This window comes from Gavialis gangeticus, unplaced genomic scaffold (genome assembly GCF_001723915.1).
Source record: "Gavialis gangeticus isolate Ggan-Ray unplaced genomic scaffold, GavGan_comp1, whole genome shotgun sequence".
In the NCBI taxonomy this organism is placed as follows: domain Eukaryota; kingdom Metazoa; phylum Chordata; order Crocodylia; family Gavialidae; genus Gavialis; species Gavialis gangeticus.
In genome coordinates, this window is record NW_017729024.1 from 181,866,137 (window position 1) to 181,878,931 (window position 12,795).

General features: G+C 42.0%; 1 protein-coding gene across 1 annotated transcript in view; it reads left to right on the forward strand.

Annotated features, from left to right (window-relative positions):
* Positions 1-9,051: 9,051 nt before the first annotated feature.
* Positions 9,052-12,795, forward strand: part of ATP8B1 (ATPase phospholipid transporting 8B1) — a 57,696-nt gene continuing 53,952 nt past the window's right edge. Inside the window, exon 1 of the mRNA XM_019518167.1 lies at positions 9,052-9,241. Within this exon, the coding sequence (XP_019373712.1) occupies positions 9,061-9,241 (181 nt within the window). The 5' untranslated portion in view covers positions 9,052-9,060. The remainder of the gene's footprint in view (positions 9,242-12,795) is intronic.

Genomic DNA, 12,795 nt, shown 5'->3' on the forward strand with positions numbered 1-12,795 from the left:
GCAATATCAATAACTGATGGGAAGATGGTAGCTGTTCTATACTGAGTGTCGTGTGTGTGCTCTCTCCCCACTTGGTGGAACTTTTCTGCATGTTTTATTTTGCCTCCTGTCACTGCCTACTGTTATGCTCAAAAAGAATTCAGCTAAGTCAGCGAGTCTCAGCTTGGGTGCTTTGGTACTGTTAGCACTGTTAGATGTGCAAACACAATTCATAAGATAAATCCAGAGATTTCAAGTAGCACTCTGTGGTATTACAAACGTTTTGATGTGTTGTGGTCCTTTTGAGTTCTTTGCAACAAAGCAGTTGCTTTTATTAGTTTTCACTCAATTTTTGACTACAGAAGAATAACAGCTGATTTTTTTTCAAGGAGTGTCTCGGGTCTAAAAAGGTTGAGAACCACTGAGCTAAACCTTTAGTTTGTACAGTAAAAAATGTTACCCAGTTGCTCCTTTGTGATCTAACTGCACCAGAGAAACCATGCAGTACACAAAACTGGGGTTGAAAGCAGGATCCCAGTGAATAGGATGTTTCTAGTGTTCATAGTGAATTAAGTGCCAGCTGCTGCAAGGGAGACCTGTATTGCCCAGGGAGCCCCAGGTCAAGGGTTCCTCTCCATGGGGTGGTCTGTGTGACTGCTCTACACTATATCATTACACTATATGGTTACTTTAAGCTGCATTGAAGAATAGATGTGATCAGGCCAGCTAGTTCATCTTCTATCCTGAAGCTAATCGGCTTATTGAGACTATCCATAAATGTGTAATGCTACTGAATATCATTTGCTCACTGGGTTTTGACATTGTCCGTGCCTCTTATATCCTTGGCCAAACCTAGTGACAAGCTATATGATGACATCTTCACACTACTTAAAAAGCACTTCACACCAACTCTTATCTAAAACAGTTACATGGCTCCATTTTTGACCAGTGCAATCAGCTGCCAGCTGAAGGGACTGCAGCATGCATAGCTGAGTTGCACCATTTGCCTGAGAATTGTAGCTGTGGTACCATTCTTAAGTTTCTACTGAGGATGTGACTTGTCTGGTGTTTTAGATGAAGCCCTACAATACAGACTTTTTATGAAGCAAAAATTGGCATTTGCTATCCAAAAGGAATTCTCCAACGTAGTTGCCATCACTGCACAAGAAAATATATTCTTCATCCTACAGAAGCTGCTATACCTGTGGTAGGAACAGTAGAAGTGACATGTACCATTTCTGTGATGCTGAATACCATCACTGTAAGCATAAAGGTCACATCAAATGTGTGTGGTGTCAAAAGTTCAAGCCATCCAGAAAGAAGTCCAACAAATAAGTATGCCTCCAGCTAGCTCATATACTGTTGCTGATCCAAATGGAATTTGAAGCCTGTGGAACATTCCCAAGTGTCTGCATTCCTGGGTTTGTCAACAGTGTAAAAACGTTGCCTCTACAGAAAAAGACAGTCTACTCTACATTAATGGTCCAAGGTGTACCTTGTATGGTGGAGGTAAACTAATGCTCCAAGTTTGCCTTTAATTTCAGAAGAGACATATGTATGGCTATGGCCTCAAAATCATTCTCCTTTTGTTTCATGTAAAGCAAGATGCATTAACCACAATAAATAACTGACCTGAAAGGTGAATATTATGTCATTGTCCACTGTGGGAAGGATGGAGAGGTTCTGCACCTGTAAATTGCCAGAGGACAGAAAGCAAGCTTGCTGGGTGAAGAACGGTTTGAGCCTGTGGACATCAAGTTTAACAGGAGCACATAGCATTGCAGTAGATACTGTTTCAAGATACAGGAGTTCGGCAAAGTTTTTGAAGAAAGCTAATCTTTTTTTTTCAACTACAACAGCAAGTAACTCCAGGTTCCACCACTGGTTGAAGCAGAACTGATAAACCATCAACTTGTTTGGATGATTTCCACTCAGACCTGGGAGCTGAGCACCAAGCAAAGCAAGAAATCCAATTCTTTACAAAATGACCTACTTCACCTGTGCAGACCTTCAAGCTGAATGATCCTGTTGATGCCAGAAATATGAAAGTAGGCCACAGCGGGTGCCTACAGATCTCCTTGAGACCAATGTCATTAAAGGCCAAAACTCTGGATAGCAAGGCAGTTTGAAAACGTGTCAACCAAATGTGAGCTTGAATTCCAAATGACTTGCCATCCACAGATTCAGAAGCCATCATACTGCCAGCAAGACCAGTTTTAATGTGTCCATCAGCTGTTGCTGTTCTAGATCTGTCAATTCCTCCAGGTGCCAAAGCAACTCGAGAAGAGCTGAAACAGCCAGCTCCTAGCTCCAATGAGAAGAGACTAACCCCCTGAATTGAGTCATTTGATGTGAGCTGCCATTCAACCCAAGAACTATGTAGTCTATGCGGAAAGGGTGTTATGTACAGAGGGGTGTGTATCTGCTCCTCCCAGTATGTGGGGCTGTTCCATGTTTGTCTCTTGTTGCTACTTGCTGTTAGCTTAAAGTATTCAAGTATTTAAGCCATTTGTTTGTACAATAAACATGGCTACCTTTTTTGTTCTTTGTGTGATCTCGCTGGGATAGAAACACTGATGCACGACAGTGGTCAGCCCTATATTAAGGTTGCTGAACACTTCTCTAAAGGAGTCTTGCAGAGATCCATGTGAGAAGTTATCCCACCTCTTGCAGGAGTCTGTTAGCTGGCAAACTGTATTCATGCAGTTGTGACCACCTTCTGTCTTGCCTCATTAGCTGCACCTGAACTGTGAATACTGCCTGGCATCAGGAACAATCTGTTATCCCAGAAGGACAGACCACTAGGTGCTGGATCCTGAGAGAGTGCAGGAGAGAATTAGGCATGAGGAGTACTCTGCAGTGGTTGGGAGCTTGTGAACACATGGTACCTTGGAGGAAATAGGAAGCTGGGGGCAGCAAGTCTTCTTCCCTTTTCTCCCAAGCACCCAGCTTTATCAGTGGGAAGCTCCAGTTCCATGCTGTGCCTATAGAGGAAGATATGCATCAAATTGAGGGGGATTTAGTGGGGGAAGAAGTTTGATCTGGCTCTTCCCTTTTGCTACAGCTGTTCGAGCAACTTCTGAGCATTCCCAGTCGGACCAGCTGGTATAGTAGTAGCCCTTGCCCTAGGCCACAACTCAACAGGCTTTTAAAACTGTGGGCTGGATTGACGCGGATCAGATCAGAGGCAGATAGGCAAGCCCTAGGACCCAGGCACTGCCAGTGCTTTCGCTAGCAGTAGCACAGGAAGAGCAACTGCTGCTGAAGCCCCCCACACTACCAAATGCTGCTATCTGCCCATCTCCTCAGGCTGGATCAAATGGCTCCACAGCATGTAGGTTGCCCATCCTCTGGCTTAAACTGTTTGTTTGTAGAAGTGCTTTGGTCTGCTATGGGTTTTCTGAGGAGTACCAATAAGAGCAAGGAGATGAGTTGGACACCAGTAAGCTTCAGCTTTTCTGTCTGCAAAAGCTGAACACAGTTTCTTGGGACAAAGAAAAGCCACCTCAGTAGCTATAAATATCTGGGGGTTTTTCTTGTTCCTTTTCAAAGCTGTATACAAAGAACATTGAAAGAATAGTAGTAAATTGTGAACTTCCGAACAAATGACCTTTTCATTTTCATGGTGTTTTGTATATAAATTTACCTAAGCAGTAGTGTAGGAATGCCACTTAGAAGTTGTCTTTTCTTCTTCCCTCCCTCCCCAGTAGACCAAACCTGTAGATTCTGCATGCATGCATTGATTTGTATTGGAGCGGTACCCCGGTGCATTTTCTTGAGGCACATGTTCCTGCTTTGGAATTGGAGCGCACACACAAAGCTCTTGCCTGAAGTAGAACAGTGAGGATGAATTACAGCTCCAGACTTGGGAACAATTTATTCTGTTCTAATAATATTGTTGAAACAAGCAAGCTGTTACTGGCACAAGTTCTCTCAATAGTACGCAACCTTCTCCGTTACTTTAAGAACTTGGTCAACAAGCTGTTCCTGAACTCTGAGAGTAGTAGGCCTGGAAGGGAACTCAAGAGGTCATCGAGTCCAACCTTGTGCCTGAGGCAGGAAATACCTTGTGCCCCATGTGGGGATCGAACGTGCAACTTTGTTCACATCTGCCTAATAAAATAGTATTTTTAAATGCATGTTCTAGGTTTTTTCATGTTTTTGCCTTGGCTGTGCATGGTGGATTGTGAAATAGAATGCTATAAATAAATGGGTGTAATCTGTTGAACAGTATGGAAATCTGCTGCTATGCAAATAACCGTGAGGAGGATATCTTCCATTTTATTAACCTTTATTGAATATTAGCAACCCTCTTTCAGATCCGTAATGCATAGGAGTTTTTCAGTACTGCTAGACTTATTAAACATAGTACTATACTGTCTTAGTGTCTGTACAATTATCACTGCCATGTTTGGTTTCTTTGTTTTTATTTCTTATGAGGTAATAGAATAGAGCAGGTGTGTTCAACCTCTGCCTGTGGGCAAAATGCAGCCCACAGAGCCATAGGTATCTGGCCAGCAGGGAGACTTAGCAATGGCCACTCTCCCCCGCTGCCAAATTCCCAAACCCCCAACCCTACAGTTGGATGAGGGTGGGCCATGTCCCTCCCTCTGAGCTGGATGGGGCTGGGCCCATGGCCTCTTTTCCCCAGTGGGGTTGGGTTGGGGATGACTCAAGCCCCCTTTCCCTCACCCCCTCCCATGGAGCTGGGTTACACCTCTTCCCCTGCAGAGCTGGGTTGGAGCTGGCACCCCTTGCCCCCTTCTGCATGGCCAGATGGGGTCTTGTCCTGACCAACCCTTGCCAGATCGAAACTGTCAGTTGGATCCAGCCTGTGGATGGCCTGGGCACTGCCCATCTGGCCCACAGACCAAAAAAGATTGAGCACCACTGATCTAGAGGGACAGATGGTTACAGATGTGCTTCTGTCAGTAACAAAATCAGAAACTTTAATTTGGATAAATACTTACTCCTACTGTTTTTGCTTTCCTTTTCATAAAAAGTTTCCTCCTGTGGGATCTTGGCTCAATTATTACTTGTGGATTTTTACCTTTTTAAAAATATTGCATTAATGTGCACCACCTCACAATTTTACCACAAAAATTCTGTTCCCACACCTCAAGGACCTACCACCAAAGCAACAGCAGGTAAAAGGATTAAAAATACTGTTTCTCTCTTCTTATCAGACTTTAATCCATGGCAGGCACAGTTACAAATAGATTTATGTGCACAGCAATTGTGTACCTTGTTGCTTTAATGCTCCAACTTCTTTGGCTGTGGAAGCATGTTTAAAACTAGTGTTTAAAAAAGGGTTTAATCAGGGATACAGTAAGACCTGTAAGAACATTTGTGGGTAGGGCTCAATTGTTTGAGTACTGAATTGGGAAAATCTACCTCGGCCTCAGCCCGAGGGCCGGCTATCTCATGCTGGCACCGAGAGATTCTAGTAGCTCATTGTTCAAAGTTTGAGACAGGTTCTCAGAGCTGAAATAAAGCAAACTTTTATGTTTCAGGATTCAAGACCAGGATGAAGTGTTGGCTGGTACATTATGTTGTAGCCTGCATTTGTACAGGGCGCGGGGAAATAAAGTACAGACAATATGACTTTAGCCTAGCCCTAGGACTTCATGATTTTTCATAATAAACAAAGGTATACATAGCCAGAATCATTGATCTTATGCTAAACCCCCTAGAATTACAGAACTGATATACAGCAGGAGTTTTAGAGAGATATACAGGTAGACCCCTAGTCATGGTTATTTGAGCCTTTATTATCTTTTATTCCTTAGTGTCCTCTACCCTGACCGGGAGGACAGGATGCATTTTAAATCACCTTTTTTAAGGCGCTTTACATGTTAAGTTTACGTGGCTTGTTTGACCAGCATAAACCGGCCATAAATTAACTCTCCATAGTCCTGATCCTGAAGCTGTGGCGATACACAGGCAGAATGCTATGTCCATCTGGAGCCTCATGGATAACAGTGCTTTTCTTTATATTGGGTTAGTGGTGGGTCCCATAGAGGATGGGACTGAGTCAGTCCTCCTCTCCAGCATCTGCTGACATGATCCAGAATCAAAAGTTCATTCGGGAAGCTGTTCCATTCTTGCTGAGGACAAGTCTGGAACAGCCTCAAGAGCAACTATCCAGTTTGGAGCATGAGTTGGTAGCACGTAGGAAGTGTGTGCTCAGTTCTGCCCCTCCCAGGCTGCTCCTGGCACAGCATAGGACAGTCCAGTGGGTCTTGTACAAATGCAACATACAGCTTCATTATATCAGCTGTGGGATTAGGGCCCATATTTAAAAGTATTTTTATAATTAGACTAATGGTGGTCAGCATGCACAGCACAAACACTGTGACTAGTGCAGCTGAAATGTTTCATAGGTGAGATGCCAGGCTTCTCTGCACGACTTTTTGGTTGCATTGTCAGTAAAATAGATGTGTGGTTAAAACATTTCTACTTAGCCTTTTACAGCTGGTGAGTAAGGATGGTCAGAACTACCAGATTTCTTTTTTAGGGGGGAAAAAAAAGATTTTGGCAGTGCTTCTTGTTTTATATTTGGGATAAAAATACGACTTTTAGCATAAAAAAGAATCCGCTTGGCTGTTCAAATGTCTGTATCCAGCAGGATTTGAAGCTAGCTGTCCTGATACTCAGGTTAAAGGCAACTTGTAGAAATGGATGTTTCTGGAAACTCTGGGTTTTTTTAAGCAAACTATTTTTTTCTTTCTGATAAGCTTGTCTAATTCCTGAGCAGCCCTACCAGTAAGCGTGCTGCTTTTAGCAACTTGGCGAAGACTTGAAGGAATAGGATTAAATTCATCCTTACTTCTGTTAAGTTGTATTCATCTTTAAATTCAATTCAATTTACCCATTATTATTTTTTTACAACAAAAAGCCTTCCCCCTAGAAGTTTACTTTATTCCCAGATGATGCTTCTGTATTTACCTAAAATGCTATTATTATGTTGGTTTTTTGGTAGTATTTTTATATACTGGCATATAAACCGCTTTAGCCCCTAAATTTGAATTGTTTGGAATTGCTAGACCACCAATAAAGTGAAGTGCTTCGGATATAATCGTGTACAGTAGTTGCTCACTCTTGGGAAGCCTAAAAAATAACACAGCTTTAAAACAATGTATAATATATACTTTGGGTATGCATACAATAGTGTCCCCGGATCTGTGGTTTTAGAATTTTTTGGAAGACAGTCTTGTCATATGAGTAGAATATTAAGTACTCATTAAATATTTATTTCTCTGTGTACCAGACAGTATTGAGGGAAAAAACCTTTCAGCTTTTGCAAAAGAAGAAACTAATTTAAACACTGAAGGGGCTCAGTGTCAGTTCAAATAATGAATGTTAGCGTTGCTTGTTGCTGCTGCTAATGAAAGCAGCATATGGGTTACAGGACAACACTAGTGTTTGACGAAACCATGGGCCCTTAGACCAGAGGTCAGCAAACAGCTTGCTGAAGACAGCTGCATAAATAAGGATCCCTGGCTCCAAAGAGATCGCTGACTTTTATTTATTTATTTAATTTTAAGAACTGGTATCACGGGACTTATGTTGAAATTCCTACTGTGAAAACTACTAGTACTCTTATGCTTACCATTGAAACCAATCTGTCTGGAATTGTTAATAAGTAAAATAAATAAAAATAGCGTAAGTTGCAATATAATCAATTTGGGCAATAGAGAAGTACAAGTGAATGGAATGAACTAGTCAAAAGTATCTAAACTGCTGTACCAGATCAATTATTAAAATACTAAGCCACCCAGCAAAGAGATCAATTAAGCAGCTGCTAATGTTGTCCGTTCAGGGGACTACTGGATGACTGTAAGTGTAAGAGGGGGTTGAAAAAACTGGTTGTGGTTGGTTAAACAGTTTCTGGTTCTGACTTGCAGCTAATATGTTCAAAATGCTCCCTCTTCCTCCCCACACCCCAACAAATTCTTGAGGACCTGTTTTCAAGACTGAAAAATTCCAAAACTTTAAAAAGAAATTAGGACCTAAGTATTGTTTGTAGAGCTGTCTAGTGGCTCCTATTAGTTACCTTGCTTATATTCAACCTCATAGGTATTTGGAGAAGATGAAATGTAAAGATTTTTATAACAATTTCCTAAAAGTTGTAATTCAAATGTATTTAAATTAAAAATGTAGACCACAGATGGGAGAGAAATCTATTTTTGTAGCTTTCTTGGGAGGAGGGGAGTGGACATTGAGGTTTTCAGTGCTTTGAAAGGGAGGTTCGGATAGAGGTGAAAGCTTGCTATTCTTTTAATTTCTGTGTGTAGGTTGCTACGGTGGTGGTGGTGGTGGTGGTGTTTTTAAATAATTCCCAGAATTTTAAGAGACTGGGTTTATGGCTTCCACTGTAAGTAGCTTGTAATTTGACTGTTACAGATGCTTTGCTTTGATCAATTAAAATGTCATCAGAATGCTGCATTCTACATCTCAGTAACATGAACGAGTCTTTATTGGGGGGGTTTCTTCATGCTTTATCTTTGACAGGCAAATAAAGAATTGAATCCTCTCATATTGCAATGAAGTAGCTTTTTCTGTTGCCTTCCAGAATAGGAATGGATTGCCATGCACCCTTTATCTGTAATGATAACCTCAGCATACCTCTAGTTCAAATGATATAATGCTTCTGAAGTAGGAGGATCTGAAATCTGCCTCCAGTATTATGCTGAAGTTTTGAGTTGGTGGTGAGGTGCAATGCAATGGCTCTGACAATTTACATAATCATAAACTGAGTACGGTCTCTTAGAATTTGTGGGTATATCAAGATTTTTTTTTCTCTTACGTCATCATTAGTATCATCATCAGTCATCATCATAGTACTCTGTTCAAATGTCAAAAAAACATAGATGTAATAATAAGTCTTAGTTTGAGCACCCTATCCTTTTACCTTGAACCATGTTTAAAAATGAAGTCTGAATTCTTTTTATACAGTTCTAGCATACAGTTAATATGGTTTGGCTGGCAAAGTTTTACAGGCAGAGCTAAGAGAAACATTCTTATCTATCTTCTTATATCACTTCAACTTCTTTTACTTGTTTGCAGACTGCTGACAGAATGAATTCTGAAAGGGATTCAGAGACCACCTTTGATGAGGACTCTCAACCAAATGATGAGGTGATGCCCTACAGTGATGATGAAACAGAGGATGAATTGGATAGTCAGCAACCTGCAATTGAACCAGAGCAAAACCGAATCAACAGAGAAGCAGAGGAGAGTAGAGAACCATTTCAGAAAGGTAATACCGTGATAAAAACTGAATAATACTCTGAACCTTTATTTTTATTTATAGTTACTAGCTAGGTAAAATGTTCTATGCATCTCATTTGTTCAGTATATTTTTGAAGAATTTAAATATTATTTATGCTTTCTCAAATAAGCATATGTAGATTAATGTACAATAATTTTAGAGTGACTAATATTCACTAGAAATTTGATTCACTCTTGTCTACAAACAAATTTAATCTTACTATTTGATCCTTGTGGTTCAGTAAATTCAACTGACTATATACCATGATCTAGCCATTATAAAAACAAATCCCAAAGGTATGTAGCCCCTGCAGATCATTACTAGGTCTTTAAGGCTGGTTGGCTGTGGATATTCAGTCTACCTCTGTGCCATGATCTGAAGTCATAAAATTTGAGTTTGGTCCAAACTGAGCTCAGTAATTAAGAAATATGCCAAAGGCATTTGTATCTGGCACTTGAGTATTTTACAATTAGGACTTCAGGTAAGACTATCTTGTATTGCAGTTCTGTTTTTATATTGATTTTTTGGGAGTGATTACTTCTACAGCTGTCTTACAGTGGTATTGAAACCTTTTTGTTCTTCTGAAGTCATGGGCTGCTGCTTTCCTTTGGAAAGTGTTGGACGCACATTTTGGTAGTGTCCCAAAAATGTTATTGAACAATTGCCTGGAGTATTGAAAGAATGATACAAAACTGTGAATATTCTGTTTCTCACTAGTACTGTAGTGTCAGTGAATCTGGAGAATAAACTGAAACAATGATGAATATGCTGACTTTTTTTGTGTGTTACTTCAGAAAGATTTCATTGCGTGATAGATTAGCGTCAGGTCTATTGCTGTTCTGCTGTCAGGTTCTGTAAATTAGAGAAACACATGATTTTTGTTTTGAAAGCCAGAATCATTTTTAGTTATGGTATTAAATCATTTATTATTGTCATTAAAAATTATATTTTTTAAAAAGTTTTCAAAGGTATTTTAAAATGATGTAGTCAATCCTGAGGTAGAAGCCTGCTTTGTAGGTTTTATGTTTTTAGGATTTTTAAGACTAAATAACTTAAGACTGTCTCTTCTGTGCAATTAGAATATATGTTCTAGCTGCATATCCTCAGGGTGAAAGGACAATACGTATTACTAGCAGCATCAGAAACAGGACTTTGTGGATTTTTATTTAGTTTCAGCCTGCAATTTTATTGTCACTTGTTTTGGCATCTAACTCTAGCACTTACTCATTGAGCTTCAAAGCTAACACTTTTCAGAAAGAATGGGAGTTCACAGCTCTCTTGGGCTAGGTACAGACAGTCAAAAAGCCTGAGGCTGAATTGATTCAATCTTTGCAAGTTAGTCTAAGCTGTGTAGGTTGAACTGAGAAGCAAGCGAACAGATATTCTTGAAATGCTGCCACATGCCTGCAGTGGATCAGGCTAGAAGTTGTGGGGTGCTACAGCATGCCTTCCCTTCCCTTCAGCAGTGGCTGGAAGGCTGGAGGGAAGCTGGGAGACAAGCCCTCCAGGCTTTTCCTGCTCCCTGCACAAGCCGAGGGGTGGAGACAGGGGCGCGTGGCCAGGCCCTGGCAGGTCTGCTGAGTATGATTGGGGGAGGGGGGTTTAAACCCCCACCATGGCCTGCAGAGATCCTGGCCAGGGTGTCTCCATGGGGGCAGGCAGGAAGCAGCCCATACGAGGCTTTTCCCCACTTGAGCAGAGGGGGTGGAGGTGTGGCCAGATGCCAGCCCCGGGCCAGTTGTCTGAAGCAGGGGGGACAGTTTAAACTCTTCTCCCTTCCCTCTGCTTCAACATGCTGGCTTGGGGCTGGTGTCTGGCCACACTCCTACCCCCCTCTGCTTGAGCGGGAAGTGGGGAAAAGCCTGGCAGGGGCTGCTCTGTGCTCGGCAGGCAGACCTGGCTGCAGTCTGGAACTGGGTTTCCCACCCCACCCCTTTCTCAGCCAGGCGGAGCAGTGATAGTGCTCCAGCTAAGAAGCAGTGGGGCAGAGCCAATCCTGCTCTCTGGAGCAGACAGCACGGCTCAGCCCAGAGCTGCAAAGCATCCTGGGTTGCTGGGGGACTGTGAGTTAACTTGAACCAGGAAGGGGTCTGGGACAGAAGTTCCATAAACTGGTTTGACCTAAATCAGGGAAGTCTGATACTACATTCAACCAGGTTTATTTTAAACCAGTTGTGGCCATTTTGAAAGCAGTTTAAGTGCATTGAATGTCTGTTCTATTGCAGGTTTAAACTGGTTTCTGATCACTTAACTGGTTTGTGTGTAACTTCTGTTCCTAGCCTTGGTGATAATGCTTGTTTGGTTACAGATCCAAAAATACTAAGTGTGTAAGTTTATATGGGAATGTAATATCTGCAACCACAAGCTAGCAATTTTATTTTATTGTCCAAGTCTCTGACCTCCTTTATTACCTTTGCTTTGGCTAATAAGATTCTGTCTTCCTTCTTCATTTGCAAAATCTTATGGAACCTAGCATGCTTGGTTTTTGCTCAGTTACCTGTTTTCAGGTGGTGCAGTAGAAACTCAGTTCTTGTTACCTTTTTTTTTTTTTCCTGTAAAGAGATATTTTTTCTCTTCAGATTTTCAGATAATGAGCTTGTCTTCCAAATGTTTAAAGAACAGAATAAGTAATGAAATCCAAATTAGGGAGGCTTAACATTTTAAGTCATAATTAAGGACTTACCTAATTTGCAGGTGCTGCCCCCCTACTTACTGACAGAACAGGCCTGGGCAGCCATTTTGTGAGTGGAGCATGGTGGGCATCACCCCCCCAGCCTTTGGCTGAGGGGCTCTGTGGCCTTGCCCCTCGGTGCTGATTTGCTGCAAGGGCTTCCTGTCATGTAGCCCCACCCCTCACTGCTGATTTGGCTGTGAGGACTGTCCATCATGCAGACCTGGTCCTCACAGCTACCTGGAGAGGGGCAGAGCCACATGACAGGCAGCCCTTGCACCCAATCAGTGGTGACAGATGGGGGCAGCAGTCACCTTGCTGGCAGCCCTTTGAGTGGGCAGTCCCCCTTCCCACCCTGGTGAGCTGCCACAACATTTGGTAAATTCTCCCTCCCTGCAGATTCCACAGATTTTGCAGGCATCATGAATTCAGGAGGTCCCTAGTCTTAATCCTACCAGTCCTCCATAGCCTGGACTGATGCTGGAAGACTACCATTAAGGACAGCTAAACTAGTCTGCTAATGTTAAGTTATGAGTTTGTAAAGAGTCTTTTATTTCCTTCTGTCATGTCAGTACAAAAAGACTTGATTACCTTGACAAAGTATACGGCACTTTAAACATGTGACCATTAGGGCTGTGTGAAGCTTTGGGTGCTGATTTGATTCGGAGGAGATTCAGCCCAATTCGGCAGCCAAATCTCTGAATCTGAATCAAATCAGGAGACCAGTAAAAAGGTCTTAATCGATTCAAAGCTCTCCAAAAAGATTTGGAGAGCTTCTGAGATTCAGGCAGTCCCCACTTGCCACCGCAGGGAGCCGGAACCCAACTCTTTGCCAGTAAGTAGAGGGGGGGGGGGACCATGGGGGGAACCC